General features: G+C 66.1%; 1 protein-coding gene across 6 annotated transcripts; it reads right to left on the bottom strand.

Moving 5' to 3' along the window:
* Window positions 1-912: 912 nt before the first annotated feature.
* On the bottom strand, window positions 913-15,586 carry LOC125627880 (BAR/IMD domain-containing adapter protein 2-like). Of its 6 annotated transcripts, none has more exons than XM_048832473.2 (14): window positions 15,436-15,585; window positions 12,613-12,688; window positions 12,333-12,422; window positions 11,074-11,135; window positions 10,608-10,679; window positions 9,882-10,019; window positions 8,101-8,253; window positions 7,517-7,675; window positions 6,901-7,138; window positions 6,003-6,186; window positions 5,638-5,709; window positions 5,145-5,319; window positions 4,536-4,579; window positions 913-4,392 (listed from the first exon to the last, which is right to left on the bottom strand). In XM_048832473.2, the coding sequence occupies exons 1-14, from the start codon at window positions 15,481-15,483 to the stop codon at window positions 4,320-4,322; spliced, it is 1,584 nt and encodes a 527-aa protein (XP_048688430.1). In that variant the 5' UTR covers window positions 15,484-15,585; the 3' UTR covers window positions 913-4,319. The 6 variants fall into 6 exon arrangements, with proteins under 6 accessions (XP_048688430.1, XP_048688429.1, XP_048688427.1 ...); XM_048832472.2 differs by having other exon boundaries at window positions 6,003-6,183; window positions 7,463-7,675; XM_048832470.2 differs by having other exon boundaries at window positions 7,463-7,675.
* Between the last annotated feature and the right edge of the window lie 1,874 nt (window positions 15,587-17,460).

A 17,460-nucleotide genomic window follows, 5' to 3' on the forward strand; every position in this document is an offset into this window, starting at 1 on the left:
AGCACTGCCCCCCCCCCCAGTTCAGCGAGGCCTTGGGGAGGGATTTAAATTAAACTTTATTAATGGTGGGGTCAGAGGCAGCATTGTCCAAGCTACTGAAGGGCTTGCTCCAGCATCATCCCCCCCCACCCCAGTGCAGGGCCCGGCCCTCCAGCAGGGGGCGCCAGGGACACACACGGCGCAGGACCTGGCCCCTCCAGCAGGAGGCACCAGGGGGACACACACACACACACAGAGCACAGGACCCAGCCCCTCCAGCAGGGGGCGCCAGGGACATACACACAGCGCTGGGTCTGGCCCCTCCAGCAGGGGGCACCAGGGACACACACAGAGCGCAGGACCCAGCCCCTCCAGCAGGGGGCACCAGGGACACACACAGAGCACAGGAGCCAGCCCCTCCAGCAGGGGGCGCCAGGGACATACACACAGCGCTGGGTCTGGCCCCTCCAGCAGGGGGCACCAGTGACACACACAGAGCGCAGGACCCAGTCCCTCCAGCAGGGGGCTCCAGGGACACACACACACACACACAGCGCAGGACCCGGCCCCTCCAGCAGGGGGCACCAGGGACAGCCAGACACACACACACACAGCGCAGGACCCAGTCCCTCCAGCAGGGGGCTCCAGGGACACACACACACACACACACACACAACGCAGGACCTGGCCCCTCCAGCAGGGGGCTCCAGTGACACACACAGAGCACAGGAGCCAGCCCCTCCAGCAGGGGGCACCAGGGACAGCCAGACACACACACACAGAGCACAGGACCCAGTCCCTCCAGCAGGGGGCTCCAGGGACACACACACACACACACACACACACACAGCGCAGGACCCGGCCCCTCCAGCAGGGGGCTCCAGTGACACACACAGAGTACAGGAGCCGGCCCCTCCAGCAGGGGGCGCCAGGGACAGCCAGACACACATGCAGTTTAATATCAGTCTAGGTGTAATTCCCACAGCAGCATCAAGGCTCTAACAGCCACCACCCCCCGCCCCAGCTCACAGCCTGGTGCTGCCCCCCCATGTGCCCAGCAGGGGGTGCTGCCCTCCTCCCAGGAGCGGGGGTCATCCATGGTTCCGTTTGATGCAGTTCTGAATACAGCATTCTCCAGCCATCGTCTTGGGGCGGGGGAGAAGAAGAGGGGTTATAGGGCTCAGCCCCCCCCCCCCCAGCTGTAGGGCTAGGAACGGACAAGGCACTTTTCAGGGTGTCATGGGTTGTTCCCACCCCAGGCAACTTGTGTCAGCTGGAGAGGGCTGGACATAGAGCGGGGTGTGCTGGGATGGATGGATAGAGGGGGCAGGGGATGGACAGAGGGGGTGTGGAAGAAGGGATGGATGGATACAAGGGTGTGGGGGATGGATGAATAAGGGAGTGGGGGGGAAGATGGATGGATAGATAGATAGATAAAGGGGTGGGGGTGGATGAATAGATAGAGGGGTTGGGGATGTATGGATAGATACAGGGGTGGGGGAAAGATGGATGGATGAATAGAGGGGTTGGAGGATGGATACAGGGGGGTGGGGATGAATAAGGGAGTGGGGGGAAGATGGATGGATAGATACGGGGTTGGGGGATGAATAGAGGGGTTGGGGGATGGATACAGGGGGGTGGGGGATGGATGAATGAGGGAGTGGGGGAAAGATGGATGGATAGATACAGGAGTGGGGGATGGATGAATTAGGGGGTTGGGGGCGAAGATGGATGGATAGATACAGGGGTGGGGGATGAATAGATAGAGGAGGGTGGGGGATGGATGAATAAGGGAGTGGGGGGAAGATGGATGGATAGATAGAGGGGTTGGGGGGAAGATGGATGGATGAATAGATAGAGGGGTTGGGTGATGGATGAATAAGGGGGTGGGGGGGGAAACGGATGGATAGAGACAGGGATGGATGGATAGAGGGGGTGTGGGGTGGAAGACGGAAACATACCTATGATCATATTGATGGATGGCATGAGGAAATGGGAATTTGCTGTAATATTTTTGAGACCCATGTTTCCCTCTGTGCTTCGCGCTGCTCCCCTGTGGGGGCCGAAGGGTTACAGAGCCGGCGCCATGGGGGTGGGGCCACGGACCGCAGAGGGTGGGGTGAACGGGGTGTTAAAAGGGCAGCTGGAAGCGACCCCGATCGACGGAGGAACCACATAGCCAACGGGCCCCCGCAAAAGAACAGCAGCGCTGGGGCCAACAAAAGGTCCCGCCGGCCCAGTGGCTTGTTGCCACCAGTGGCCGGAGCCTGGTGCGTCACGGAGAAGGAACAGAACAAGGTGTCGCGTAAGCACCCCATCGACCGCTCCTGGCTTCGGGCAGGCAGAGGTTTAGGGACACCCAGAGCCTGGGTTGCCTCCCTGCCCCACCAGTGCTGGACCCACTCTCGAACCCTGTTCAACTTGTGCCCTTTCCAGCATCCCCCGGCAGGGAGTTCCCCAGGTTGACAGGGCTGCCCTTGGTTTGTTTTCAACCTGCTGCTTGGTCATTTCATCTGCTAAGCCCTGGTTCTCGCCTCATGTGAAGGGGTAAATAGCACGTCCCTGTTCCCCAGCTCCATCCCCGTCACGATTTCACAGCCCTCTCTCACATCCCCCCTTCGCCGTCTCTCCCCCAACCTGAACAGTGCCCGTCCTTTTCATCTCTCCTCAGCCAGAAGCTGTGCCAGCCCCACATCATTTCTCTGACCTTCTCCACACCTTTCCCAACGCTAACAGATCTCTTTGGAGCTGGGGCGACCCGAACTGCCTGCCGAATTCAAGGGCTGGGCGCGCCCTCAGTTTATAGAGCGGCATTAGGGTATTGTCGGTCCGATTCTCCCCCCTTTCCTCGTGGTCCCCAGCCTCCTCTTACGTGGCGTTTGCTGCGACCGATCCTGACTCCACCATCTCTGTCTCGGCAACTCTAGAGCCCTTCCTCACGTGGGTACGGCTGGGACAACGGTTTCCCACGTCGCATTTATCAACGCCCCGTCCCCCTGTCTGTGAGATCTTTTGGGGGGCTCTTCACCGGGCGCTTTGGACTTAATGATCCGGAGTCATTTTGTCTCGTCTGCACGTGTTCGCTCAGCGTTCGCCCCTTTTGCCTTTCTGAGTACGCTGCACAGCGCAGACCCCTGGGGGACCCCCCCGCTCGACCGTGCTCCGGTCTGAAAACGGCCCCTTTCCCCTTTGTCTCCTGTCTTTTCACCAGCCACTGCACCACCAGCCCCCTTCCCCCTGGGCCCGGCCTGCTTTGCTTCAGAGCCTTGTCCAAGGACGCTAGACCCACCCGCCCCCTTGGCCACATGTCAGGTGCCCCCCTCGGATTCCAGCCGCTGGGCGAGAGAGGGATTTCCCTTCCCCACTGACCCGCCTTCCCCCACCTCTCAGCGCCTTCTGCTCTGCCCTCGAGTTTCACCCTGTGGGCCTGGCATTGATGCTGGGCTTAAAAACCAGCCTCCCATTAGCCACCTGCCCCAGTTACATGTTGGACAATTAACCCCCAAGGAGGGGACGCTCCAGCCTGGAGCCCTGCAGGGACAATGGGCCGAGGCGGCGGTGGGTGGCGAACCTCGGGGCTCCCCACATCCGGGCAGCGCTGCCAGGGGGCACTGCAGAGGGTGAGGGGCTCCCCCCAGCGGCTGGCTCGGGCGGGCCAGCTGGGCAGAGCTCCCGGGAGGAAGCAGGGGGGCTGGAGCCCAGGGGCTCAGTCTCTGAACGGGGGAAGGGCACGGGGCCTGGCACTGACGGGTTGCTCCGAAGGACTGGTGAAAAGCTAGGGCACAGCAGCCCCCCTGGGGGAGCTGGGACCGATGGATAGGTGGGAGGGCAGGGGGGCGGATGTGTGCACAGGAGGACAAACAGATGGATGGGCGCATGGGGGGTAGACAGAGGGGATGGATGTGTGTAGGCGGATGATAGAGGGGTGCACGGGGGGATGGACAGATACACACGTAGCCCATAGAAGTGGTCGCTTTAGGGCAGGCAGAGCCCTCAGGAGGCATTTCTGTCTTGGGGGGCAGCCTCTCCCCCTCCCTTCTCTCTCCCTTCCCCCACCCCCACACACACTGGCTCCCCAGGGCCCAGCTCCGTTCCTGCCTCCCCCTCCAGGCATCTCCGGCGGGATTCGAACCCCGACCCCCTCCCCTCCCCGGCCGCTGCGCAATACGGGGCCTGGCTTTTGGGATGCTCTTCTGCAAAGCAGCCACTAGAGAGAGCTGCAGGCTGCATTTGGGGGGGAGGCCCCCGCCAGCTCCTGAGTCCTTCCTGAGCGGGGGGGGGGCTCCTGGCATCTCTCCCCCAGGGGGCTGTCGGCGGGCGAGGCGGGCGCCCTCAGGGCCTCACTGGATCAGCGGGGCCGAGCGGTCATTGGTCACAGTCCGCTTCAGCCTGACGTGAGCGAAGGGGTTAGACCTGGGGGGGGGGAGGGGGGAGAGAGAGAGAGAGAGAGGGCAGGGGTCATGGGGCCTCCATGGCAGTTGTAGGGGGGATAAATCCAGGTGCTAGTTCCCGTGGGGGGGGGGATCCTGATGGGTGGGGGGCCTCGCTGCTCTCACCTGGACGGGGAGGAGTTCAGGGGGCTCCCAAATTCGTTCGCTAACTGGGAAGAGGAAGGAGAGAATCACATTAGCCGGAAGGTGAGGTTGGAGGGGGGGGTTGCAGGGGGCAGGACACGTGGCAGTCACCAGGCTGGCCCTGCAATACACACACTTGCCCCCAGATGGCAGCTGGCAGAGGGGCCTGCAGAAGAATGTGGGGGGGGGTTCCTCAGTGGGACCCCCTTGGTGGCAATTTGGTGGCACTGGACAACCGACCAATGCGCTCCCTGCCTCGGTGCCATGCTGCCGGCCCCCTGCGCCCCCGGCCTGGCTGGCACCCTGGGGGCGGGCAGGCCAAGCGCCACCCACGGAGGGTCATCGAGGCGAAGTGCCCGGCCATTGCAATGGAGCGGCTCCGGAGGGCTACTGCCCCTGGAGGGGTGGCTGGGTGCCGCGGAGGGGAGCGGGGGGGTCTCAAGGGTCGGGGCACGCTCAAGGCTGGGCAGCAGGCTTCAGGGGGGAGGAGACTGGGGGGAGGAGCTGTGCCCCGAGAGGAGCCGAGGGACCCCAGGTCCAGCAAGTGGCCAGCAGGGGGGCACTCACCTGGAAGCTCCTCCCCCAACTCACCTGTGACAGGTCAGGGTTCATCATGCTGTAGGGGCGCTGGCGGAAGGTGCTGGGGCGGGGGGAGGGGGTGTAGCGCAAGGCGTCCCCCCCATGGCCCCCCTCCGGGCTGGGGGCCACGCACCCCGCTTTGTCCAGGGTCCCCGTGCTGCAGCTGTTGAGTTTGCTCAGGGGAAAACTGGGGGGGGGAAGGGGGAGGAGAGGTGGGGGTTAAAACGAGGCCCTGGAGCTGCACAGGTCCCCCCAAAATACTTCCCCCCAGCCCCAATCTCCCCCTCTCTGTGCCCCGCATCCTGCCACCAGCTCAGCACCACCCTCTCCCCATCCCGCTCTGCCCCCTCTCGTCCCCCAGCTCAGTACCACTGCCAGCCCCCCATTTCCCCCCATCCCCTCCAAGCCCCCTGCCTCCCCAGTCCCAACCCCAGCCTCCTCCATCTGTCGCCCCCTACTCCTCCTCTCCCCTCCCACCACGTGGCACACCCAGCCCCCAGCTCACCTGCCATGGGGTTTCTCAGGGGTCTCGGCAGGGGGGACGGGACGGGTGTACGAGAAGGGGAACCAGCCTTTCCTGGGGGTGGGGGGAGCAGAGGTCAGGCAGGATGGAGACATGCCCAGACCCTCCCCACAAAGGGCGGCTGAGGTCACAGCCCCACAGAGGCCTGCGAGGGCCCCGCTGGGACCCGGATCTGGACCAGGGACTTAGAACCCAGGAGCCCGGATCCATCATCCCCGGGTCTGGGAGGGGAGTGGGGGCTAGTGGTGAGGGGGGGCTGGGAGCCAGGACTCCTGGGTTCTCTCCCCAGCTGTGGGAGGAGGGGAGGGGAGAGGGCTAATGGTTAACAAGGGGAGGGGGGCGCTCACATGTGCGTGGCCTCGTTCTCCCCGTAATGCCAGCCGTCCCGGGCCTCGGCCACCAGCAGCGCAATGACGTCGCCCTCCTGGAAGTTGAGCAGGGTGCTGCTCTCACCGGGTGCGTGGGAGAACACGGCCTGCACCCGGCGCCGCTCGACCCACACCCCACTCCGCGGCAGGGTCCTGTTCTCTGCTGGGGGGTGGGAAAAGGGGGGGAGGTCAGGCTGGGGATTCCTTGCCTTCCTGCCCCTGGAGAGGGGCCAAGAGACTGAGAAAGGGGCACACGGGGGATATATGGTGGGGGGTCTTATAGGGGGGCATCGGTTGGGGCTTGGGGTGTCCCAGGGTACACACAAGGAGCCTGGGGGGGCACCAGCGGATAGAGATAAAAGCTGGATTGGGGGGGAGAGGAGAACTCGGGGGGGGGGGGCGCGTTGTGTGTAACTGGCCAGGAACCCGCAGAGCCCCCCCACACAGCCCCAATCTCCCTCCCAGCCCCGGCCGGGTCAGCCCAGGGTATGAAATCTGAACAAGCCGCTCAGCGCTGGACTGTTAATTGGCTTAGTCTGGGCAAAGCGCCCAGACCTGGGGGGTGGGGGTGGGGCAGTTTCCCCCCAGAATGGGGTCACCCTCCCCCCCCAACAACCCCCCACGGAGCCTGCATCATGTGCCAGGGAGGCTGGAAACCAGTGGGGGCTGGGACACCCCCATCTGGGGGCACATGTGAGACGAGCCGGTCAGGCTCAGCTCCAGTAGCAAATGTGTCTGAGCTGGCCAGCTCAGACCAGGGCTGGGCTAGCAGGGGGCTGCGGGTCGGGAGTGAGGGGCACCGGCAGGGCTCGGGGGGGGAAGGGGTGGGCTAGCAGGTGCTGCGGGTCGGCAGAGAGGGGCACCGACGGGCACTTACTCAGCGTGGCGAGGCGGGTCTCCGCAGAGGCTTTGCGGGGGATGGGCAGGGTACAGGAGTAGCTGTCGCTGGCCCTGGGCGGCGGGGGGGTCTGCGTGGCTGGTGCAGGCTGTGGGGCCGGCAGGCCTAGCGGGACGGTGAGGGGCTCTCTGGCAGGCGGGGGCCCCAGGTCACGGGAGCCCCGGGTGCGGTGAGAGTCGCCGTTGGGGAGCGGAGTCGCTTCCTGCAGTGAGACGCGCTGCGGAAGGAGAGACGGGGGGCAGGGGGAGGGGCTCTGCTCACTGGGGATCAGGGACACCCACCCAGCTGGGCTTGGGGACCCAGGAGTCCGAGTCACCCTCCCAGGGGCTCTGCCCTTGCAGAATGAACCCAGGAGTCCGGGTCACTGACCTAGCTGGGGATGAGGACCCAGGACACAAGGTCACTGCCAGGGGGACCCTACCCCTCTCCCGTAGTCCCCAAGTCACCATCCCTGTTCGGAAGGGGACCCAGGAGTCCGGGTCTCTCCCGAGGGGCCCCACCCCCTGGCGACAGCGGCCCTCCCCCATGGGCAGAGACATACGTGGTTGAGGGCCAGCCCCCCACCCCCCAGCAGGGGCGCCAGCTCCGGGGGCACCTCCAGGGGCTGGGGGGCGGGCAGCGGGTCGGAGACGGCGGGCGCGGCGGGGCTGTTGGCCGTCTGCTTCACCAGGGCCAGAGCGCGGTCAGGCAGGCGGGTGGGCTGGACACAGGACTGCTGCCAGCCGGGCAGCTTGGCCCCCAGCAGCTCCTTCACCTGCGGGGGGGGGGGGCAGAGATGAGTGAGGGGGGCGGAATGGGGGGGCCTACACTGCCCCTCGTGCCCACCCAGGGGACCCCCACCCTCTACGGGGCTCCCACTCCCCCCCACCCAGCCCACAGCGCGACCCCCAACCAGGGCCCCGTAGGAACTACACCACTCCCCCCTCCGTCCCCCTAACATGGGGCCTGTGGGGGCGGAGGGATACGGGGCGGAAGGATATGGGGAGTGCGTGACCGCACCCCAGTGGGTGGAGGGATACGGGGCGGAAGGATATGGGGTGGAAAGCCCCCTCCCCAGCAGGCGGAGGGATACGGGGCGTGCGGCCCCCTCCCCAGCAGGTGGAAGGATACGGAGCGGAGGGATACGGCGTGTGCGTGCCCCGCCCCTGGGGGCGGAGGGATACGTGGAGGGCGGCTCACCTTGGCGTGGTAGGCACCGAAGTGCTTGGACACAGCGCACTGGCGATCCACCAGGAACGAGTACCGGCGGCGCTCCTCGGTCAGGGCGCCCTTGTATCCCTCCGCCACAAAGCAGTCCAGCTCGCTCTGCTTGGCGCTCATCACCTCCACATACTGGGAGCGGGGGGAGAAAAGAGTCCCAAGGGGGTATCAGAGCATGGGGGGGGGGGCTGAATCACCCCTATATCAGACCACACCACCTCAGAGTTAGGCCTAGATATCAACCCTGCATCCGACCACAGATAATCCCCCCCATATTGGCCTGACACCCCATATCAAACCCCATATAGCCCTCCACATCAGACCCTGACACCCCACATTGGACCCCAAATAACACCCCACATCAGACTTGGACACCCCATATCAGACCCCAAAACCCCCCCACATCAGACCCTGACACCCCACATTGGACCCCAAATAACACCCCCCATCAGGCCCTGACTGGATTCGGTGGGGGAAGGGTTAACACCCCCCACACACTCCTCTGCCCCCCCCTCCCCGTAGCAGGCCCTGCTGGGGGGAAGGGTTACCACCATCCCCCCCTTGCCTGCCCCACTTCCCCCTCCTCCCCCTGGCAGCCTGTAGAATGGGGGCCGTGACCCCGAAGTAATGGTTCCCCAGGCAATGGGTGTTGACAAAGGGGGGCCTTCCGGAGCCAAGGCGGGGAGTGGGCAGGGGGGAGGGGAGGGAGCAGGCGCCTGACATGCTAATGAGGGGGGAGGGGAGTGAATGGGGGGGACCCTTGAGCAGAGGCGAGGGGGGGGCAGAGAACTACGGGGGGGGCCCAGGAGACACTTGCCAGAAACTCTTCCACTCTGCATCCCCCAATTGTGTCTCCTCCCGCCCCCCATGTGGGCGCCCTCCCCAGCGTTCCCCCCCCCCTTGCGCATTCCACCCCCCCCCCCCCCCGAGTCCATCCACCCAAAGCCCCTTATGGAGATTAGGGTCCCAGGCACCAGCTGGCCAAAGAATGTTAAAACCCTTCGGAGCCGCGAGCCCCTCAGGTCCCCGATCCCGCCCGCGCCCCGAGCCACCGTTCCCAAGACAGCAACGCCCGCCTCTGCCCGCCGGGGGCGCCAGAGAGAGCAGGGTGGGGGAGCTCCTGGCCTCCCCCCGCCTCCAGCGGGACATCCTGCTGCGGTTTCCGGCCGGACGTGACGGCCCCGTGTCTCCTGCGGGAGCCTGGCCGATCCCATTGTTTTCCCAGGCTCTGCCCCTAGCTGCCAGGGGCCCCTTGGGGGGCTGAGGGAGAGGGGGGTTGAGGCCTGGGGTCCTTTCTGCCCCCCCCCCCCAAATCAGCCAGCCCTGGAGGTATCGAGGCTTTGGCCAGTGTCTGTGTGCCCAGGCATGTGCCCGCGGGTGTCTGTCACGTGTGTACCGTTCGTGACATTCCAGCCCGGGGACACCGTGTGTGCCACGCGTGTTAGCGTTTCCCCGTGTTCGAGCGTGTCGGGCTCACGTGTGGGCGTGTTCGGGGCGTCTCCGCTACTGTCTAGCCCAGGCCGAGCACGCCGCGCGTGCGACTGGGCAGGAACATCACCACGTGGGGGGAAGGGGAGGGTCTCGGCCCTGTGGGGCAGACCCCTATCCCAGACCTTGCTCCCAGATTAAGTGCCCCCCCAACCAGATTTACAATCCCCAGCACCTCCTGGTTCCCACCCCCCTGAGAGCCCCTCCCCCTGCAGTCCCCCCTCCCCTGCACCTCATGGTCCCCCCCACCCCAGCCCTACTCCCCCCCTCACCTGCACCTCGCGGTCCCCATATTTCTGGGGGTTCTTGCTGCTCTGGCATTTCTTGCGCAGTTTCTTCAGCTCAGCTTGACACTTCTCAATGGCCTCCACCTTGGCCCGGTGCTCGCTCTGGTACTTCTTCAGGGTAGCCTGCGGGGGCGCCGGAGAGCGGGGCGGGGGGGGGGGGGGGAGTCAGCTCGCCCCAGGGATGGGGCAGGATGGGGGTGGGGAGAGAGGGAACGGGACTTCCCAGGACCCTCAGCAGGGCCAGCTCGGTCTGCGCAGCGCCCGGTACGAAAGGGACCCCCCCACAGATCTCAGTCAGAGGGGTTCTATGCACCGTGATGGGGACCTCCCCCAGTCCCGAGTCACTGGGGCGGGGGGGGAGTGCGGGTGAGTGCAGTGCCCAGTGTGACAGGGACCCCAATCTGTGTCTGAACTTATGAATGGTGCAACTGGAGAAACTGAGGCAGGGAGAGGGCAAACGCCTTTCACGGCCACAATGGGCAGAACCCTTTGGTGGGGGTGGGAAATTGAAAAGGGGAAAATGGGGGTCACATGGGGGGGCTGGGTGGATAGGGGCGCAGGGAGGGGCAGATGCCGGGCTGGGGGGAGTCAGGGGCACCGGGGTGGGTGCAGGGGGGCTGGCAGGCACTGGGGGGGAGCAGGAAGGGGCAGGCACCGACCTGGGGGGGCCCTGCAGGGCTGGGGAGAACCCTATGTGGGGGGGACTCTCACCAGCAGGTACTTGACATCCAGCTCCAGTTTCTGCTCCAGCTGGGCCAGCAGCTCCGAATGGAAAAGCTTCAGCTACAAGAGGGTGGGGGGCACAGAGTGGGGGGGAGGGTGAGAGGGGGACAGTGAACGAGGGATCCCCTCCCCCTCAGTACATCTCCCCCATGATATCCCCCCCCATGTCATCCCAACCCCCTTGGTATCCCCCTCCTCCCCTGGTATCCCGCCCCCCCACCCCGGCCTCGGCTGAGAATGCAGGGTCCCATCCCCACCCCCGACTGTTCTCCGGGAATGAAAAGTTCTGGGTGCAGGGGGGGTCTCGTGGGTGGGGGGGGGACTGAGAAGGCAGCAGGGCTGGGTGGGAGGCACCCCAGGGCTTTGGGGAGGTGGGGAGCTAGCTGGGGAGGGGAACCGATGGGTGGGGGGGGGGGAGAGATAACGCGATGGGGGGCGGGAGGGAGATACTCACAGTTTCCTCCAGCTGCACCTGGATCTGCCGATGCACCTCAGCCATCTGGAACAGGGTGTCCCCTGCGGGACGGGGAAACGACAGGTGTGTGTATATGGGGGGATGGGGGAGCGTTAATCCATCCCATAATCCCCCACGTGGCGAAAGGGCCCATCCCCGTCTGCCCCCCACACCCAAGGCCTCGTGCGCCATTTCCACATGTGTGTGAGCAGGGCCCCCCACCCGTTAACACACATGCCCGGTGCTCACACGCTAGCCGTGGCGAGTGGGGCCGGCTCCCTCCCCCACCGGGTCACACAATGCGGAGGCTTCCTGCCGTCACCCCCACGCTGCCCTACAACTCGCACCCGTTGGTGCACGCCCGCCTCCCGGTTCCTGCCATCTGCGCGCACCCTCACACCCACAACCTGTGCACACCTGCCACGATTTGCACACACACAATCCCCTCTCCAAATTCCCAGACACTCCCCACTGGCTACACCCCCGCACACCCCTCTTCACACGCTGCTCACCAGCCGCACACACCCCTGCTTGCACCCCCCCCATTGTGCACACAACCCCCCATGCATGACACATGCCCCTCAGTGTGCACCCCATTGGCCCACGCCCCCAATGTGCCCCATGGCCCCCTCCCCCAGAGGCAGAGGGACACAATCCCCCCTTCAGTCCCCCTCACTCCACCCCACCACCTATTTGAGCCCCCCCCCCTCTCAACTCCCCCTTCCCTCCGCCCAGGCAGGTCACACCCTGGGGGAGGGGGAATTTGGGCTCCGGCAGCAAAGTGTGTGTGGGGGTTGAAAGGTGTGTGTGGGGAGCTGGCCCCCCAGGCCGTGAAGGGTTAAAACTGGAACCTTGGGCGGGGGGGGGGCGGGGTTGCTAGGCAAGGCGAAGGGAGAGGAAAGGGGATGGCTGGGCCTTGAGCTATGGTAGTGGTGGTGGGGGGGGGCATTTCTCAGGACACATATCTCCCCCCCACCCACCCAGTCTGCAAGGCCGGCCCAGCCCCGGACAGGGGAGGGGAGACAGGAGGAAATCACAGCTTCCAGCAAGAAAACAGCAGCTTCCTGCAGCAGGAAGTCCCCAGCACGGAGACCTGGGGGGTGGGGTGGGATGCCAGGGGCGATGGGCCCATAGTTCTGATCCAGGCGGGCAGGGAGGAGGCACGACACCGGGGTAGATGGGCCTGTGGGTCTGACCTGGAGCAGACGGCCCAGCCCTCTCCCCCCGTCCCACAGCCATGTCCCCCAGGTATCACCTACCCAGTTCCTTGGACCCTTGGCTGTCGCTGGCCAATTCCCCCAGCTTCACCAGGGCGTCGAAATAACCCTTGGCCGCTACGGTCACCCCTGCTGGGACAGAGAGAGCAGGAGGGAGTGAATGACACGGGGCCTTTCCCCTCTAGGGGGTGCCGGCTCCCACCCGGCCCTAGGGCGGGGACCGGCTGGCTCAGGAGAGCAGGGAATGGGGCATGGGGCCTTTCCCCTCTGGGGGGCGCTGGCTGGATGGGCTGGGGGGGTCCGTGGGAAAATCGCAGTTTACCTGAGAGCGCTCGTTGGTAACTCTTCCCCATTGTGACAAAACTCCTCAGGCCGGGGTTGAACTGGTCCAGAATCACCTGCACCAAACAGAGTGGTGATCACAGCTCGTGCTGTCACCAGGCGCCGGGATATGGCCCCTCTGGGGTGGGGCACGAGGGCTGGGTATACAGGGACCCCTCGCCTGGTGCTGGGATGCAACCCCTCTGGGGTGGGGCGCAGGGGTTGGGTATCCTGGGTGGGGGGGTGGCACAGGATTTACATTGCACTTGCATCTGAAGAAGTGGGGTATTCACCACGAAAGCTTAGGCCCAAATAAATCTGTTCGTCTTTAAGGTGCCAGCGGGCTCCTCATTTTTGAAGATTTACATTGTAAGACACCAAGGTATTATATTCCTAAGCAAAGTGACACTTGGAGGGGTGAGTGGGGGGCTAGGAGGAGGAGCGAGGAACGGATCTGGGGAGTGTGTGGAGAGGGATGGATGGGGATGGACGGAGGAGCACATATGGGGATGGACAGATGGACAGGTGGGTGGAGGGGCGAGTGTGGGGATGGACAGGTGGGTGAATGGATGGATAGAGGGACAAATGAGGAGGTGTGTGGGCATGGATGGATAGAAGGGTGGAGGTACAGATGGATAGAGGGGTGGACGGACGCATAGAGGGGTGGACGGACGGATGGAGAGAAGGATGTGTGTGAAGATGGATGGACAGATGGATGATGTGAGGGGGGGACAGACACCGTACTGAGCCCCAGGACTCTGGCACCCCTAATCCCCAGCAGGCGGCAGACGGGGCCAGCTGAGGGCCGATCAGCACCAGGCCCAGCCCAGCAGGAGGGCGGCTGGCTGGGCGAAGGCCCCTGGGCGCTGGGCCGCGGCCGACTGCCCACCCTTCCCCGCCCGGCGCACGGGAGCCCAGCACCAGCTCAGCCCGGATCAGTCGGCTCAGCTCGATGGCTTTGGGGTCAGCGGGTCGGGCGCAAAGACACTGTCCCCCGGGGCGGGGCGGTGGAGCCAGGACCCCTGGGTTCTCTCCCTGTCTCGGGGAGGGGAGGGGGAGGACTAGTGCTTAGAGCGGGGGGCAGAGAGGCTGGGAGCCAGGACTCCTGGGTTCCCAAGCAACCCTACAATGGTAAAGCAGCCTACAATAATGAAGCAAGACATGTAGCAATCGCTAGACATGTAGACGCGGACAGATGGACTGATACCCCTCATGGAAACACTGGAGCCAGAGGGGTGTAGCCGGGGGGCCCTGAGCTGGGGCTGTTCCCTGGCCCCCAGGCCCTGTGGGGGGAGGATCCAAGAGGCATCTGGAGCCCAGCCCGATTTCTCTCGGCTCCCACAGGCTGTTTCCCCGGGAACGAGTTAGCCTTTTAAAAGAATCTGATCCAGCCAGAAATTGCAGTCCCCCCCTGCCCCCGCACATTTAATCCCCAGTCAGCTGGGACAGGGGGCTGGGAATCCACACAAGATGCAGCCCCCCCGCAACAGTGCTCTGCACCCTGGCCCTTTGGGGGGGGTCACATCCCATCCTGGGGGGGACCCCCGATTGGGGGCTGCATGGAGGGGAATGGAACGAGGGGTCCCAGGGCCGGAGCCGTGGCTGGCATAACTGGGGGGAGGACAGAGTGATTAGATTGGGGGACGGAGAGGTGCAGACAGGGATGGAGGGGTGCATGGGAGGATGGATGGATGGATCGAAAGGAGCCGAGACCCCAGCGCCCGACCCTCCCCACGGATGCCAGATGAACCCCTCAGCGACATGGGCAGGAAACCATCCCCCCGACCCCCTCCCTCGCCCCAGCATTTGCGGGTTCATTTTTCCCCTTCGTTCCCTGCTGAGCAGGAACAAGTCCAAGCTCCCGGGGGAATCCTCCGGGCGGAGCTGGGTGACTGAGATCAGAACCTGGCCCCGCTGCAAACAGGGGTGACTCCGGATTGACCCTGAGAGGGAGCTGGGATCAGAACCCGGTGCCATTGCAATCAGGGTTCACTCCGGATTGACACCAGAGGGTCTGAGATCAGAATCCGGCCGCGCTGCAATCAGGGGTGACTCCAGTTTGATGCTGGGATCAGAACCTGGCCCTGTTGCAATCAGGGGTGACTCCAGATTGACCCCACCCCCTCAGGGCTGCCCCATGGGCTGGGGTTAAAACCCATAGCCCCAGAAAGAGCCAGAAGCTGAGGGGACCAGACCCTGGCAACCGACCCATCCCCATCGCTCAGTGGAAGTCTGGGTGAGCGGCAGGGCCCCCAGCACCCCAACCCCCACGGGGAGGCGGAGCAAACGGGGGACAACGGAATCTCAGGCCCCCCACCCCCTCAGGCCCCACTCCCCCCTCACCATCTACCTCCACACATGCACCCTCCACCGCAACCCCCCTCCCCAAAACACTTCCCCAGACGCTTCCCTGCCAGGCTAACAAAGGGGCTCCAGACTCCAGGGGGTGGGGGGAGTGTAGAGAAAAGCTCCAGGCCAGGGAGATGGAGGGAATGCGGGGGGGGGGGGGTATGGCCGGGGCCAGGGAGTAGAATAACTGCGCAGGCAAGGGGGCGCAGAGGAAGCGGGGGGAGCAGGGAAGGGACTAGAGGAGTGGGGGGGAACCGACGGGGGGAGCAGGGAAGGGACCGGCGCGGGGGGGGGGCGGGAGCCGGCGGTGGAGCAGGGAAGGTGCCGGGAAGGGACCGGCAGGGGGGACCCGGAGGGGGAAACTGGTGGGGGGAGCAGAGAAGGGACCTGCAGGGGGGGGGAGCCGGCGGGAGGAGGAGAGAAGGGACCGGCGGGGGAGGGGGGAGACCGACGGGGGGGGGCCCGCAGGGCTCACCCGGTAGACACTCTCCGTGAGCCGGTTGACCTCGTCCGAGCGGGACATGCTGGCGCCGGGGACCGGCCGGGAGCTGGGACGCAGCGAGCCCCGAGGCAAGGACCGGAGGGCGGGGTGGGCAGCACCAGCGGGTGGGGGAGGGCGGAGTTGGGGCTGGGGGGCCAGGGGCTGGGGAATGGGGGGGGGCAGAGTTTATGGGGGAGGTGTGGGAGGGATTCTAGGAGGGGGAGGAGGAGTTGCGGGGAAGAGGGGGCTTCTGGGGGGCGGGGTGCTGCGGGGGAGGAGTTATGGGGGGTGCGGTGGGGGGGCCACTGAGAGAGACAGACAGGAAAAGGTCCTGCCAAAACGCCAGCCTGAAAATAAACTTTCCAGCCAATCAGGAGTCGCCCGTGACCGCCCCATCCTTCCCCTCCCCTCGAAATCTGGGCCACTTTAGCATGAATGGGCGTGGCCTCTTTGGCTCATTTCCATATTTAAAGAGACAGGCTAACGCGCCCCCTCCCCCCCCCCGTGAAATACGCCCCGCCCCGGACGAGACGTGTTGGCTTCACTGGAACCAGCTCGATAGATGGACCCAGCGGCGCTGGGCTGCGGGGAGCGGGGCGGGGGCAGCAGAGGGGGGTGCTGGGCTGCGGGGAGGGGGGCTCTGCAGGGGGCGCTGGTGAGCGGGGTGGGGGGCAGTAGGGGGCGCTGGGCTGCGGGGAGCGGGGCGGGGGAGCAGCAGGGGGCGCTGGGCTGTGGGGAGGGGGGCGGGGGGGCTCTGCAGGGGGCGCTCTGCCTTCTAAGTACTAAGGTCAGTGGCCAAATATGAATGGTCATTGTAACATATGTCTCAGATGCGCAATGGGGACTGGGGGTCAGGAGTGACGGGCACCGCCAGGACTGGGGTGGGGGAGCCCAGGGCTGGGCTGGCAGGGGGCTGCGGGTCGGGAGTGAGGGGCACGGGCAGGGCTCTGCCCTCACCCTCTCTTCCCCCATCTCCACTCCCTGGGTTCCCTGACCCGGTTCCAGACGCCAAGACGTGTCTGCTGAAGCCTCCACTTCCCTGGATTCCTGGTGCCCACCTCACCCCCAGGTCTGCGTGACCCCGTCCCGCCCCCCGGACCTGGCGTTAGCAGCATCTCCCCTCCCTCTCCCCCCCGGGGCTGGCGGGGCTCCCAGGCACGTCCACGGTGCTCTGGGCTCCCCGTTCCCATGGGACTGCAGCCAGCATCTCTCCGGCACCGCAATCTCACAGCCCGGATTTGGATGGTCTCGGGCTCAGCCCGGAGCCTGGGGTCAGACTGCCCCCTGCTGCCCACCCCCTGCCACTGCAGCTCCCCAGCAGTCAGGGTTGGCCTCAATGCCCCAGCATGGTGCGAGGGGCCACTGGGCTGCAGGGAGCAGGGCAGGGGGCTCAGCGGGGGGCGCTGGGCTGAAGGGAGCAGGGCGGGGAGCTCAGCAGGGGGCGCTGGGCTGCGGGGAGCAGGGCGGGGGGCTCAGCGGGGGGCGCTGAGCTGCCGGGAGCGGGTGGAGGGCTCAGCGGGGGGCGCTGGGCTGCTGGGAGCGAGGCGGGTGGCTCTGCAGGGGGCGCTGGGCTGCGGGGCGGGGGGCGCTGGGCTGCCGGGAGCGGGTGGGGGGCTCAGCGGGGGGCGCTGGGCTGCCGGGAGCGGGGCGGGGGGCTCTGCAGGGGGCGCTGGGCTGCCGGGAGCGGGGCGGGGGGCTCAGCGGAGGGCGCTGGGCTGCGGGGAGCGGGGCGGGGGGCTCAGCGGGGGGCGCTGGGCTGCCGGGAGCGGGGCGGGGGGCTCTGCAGGGGGCGCTGGGCTGCCGGGAGCGGGGCGGGGGGCTCAGCGGAGGGCGCTGGGCTGCCGGGAGCGGGGCGGGGGGCTCAGCGGGGGGCGCTGGGCTGCTGAGAGCGGGGCGGGGGGCTCTGCAGGGGGCGCTGGGCTGCGGGGAGCGGGGGGGGCTCAGCGGGGGGCGCTGGGCTGCGGGGAGCGGGGCGGGGGGCTCAGCGGGGGGCGCTGGGCTGCGGGGAGCGGGGCGGGT

This window comes from Caretta caretta, chromosome 23 (assembly GCF_965140235.1).
Source record: "Caretta caretta isolate rCarCar2 chromosome 23, rCarCar1.hap1, whole genome shotgun sequence".
NCBI classification, from domain to species: domain Eukaryota; kingdom Metazoa; phylum Chordata; order Testudines; family Cheloniidae; genus Caretta; species Caretta caretta.

Coding starts and splice junctions, on each gene's coding strand:
- LOC125627880 (XM_048832470.2), bottom strand. CDS start 15,483: ATGTCCCGCTCGGACGAGGTCAACCGGCTCACGGAGAGTGTCTACCGG. Junction 10,680..11,073: donor AGGTGCAGCTGGAGGAAACT/GTGAGTATCTCC, acceptor ACCCTCTTGTAG/CTGAAGCTTTTCCATTCGGA. Junction 5,320..5,637: donor CCTGAGAAACCCCATGGCAG/GTGAGCTGGGGG, acceptor TCCCCCCCCCAG/TTTTCCCCTGAGCAAACTCA.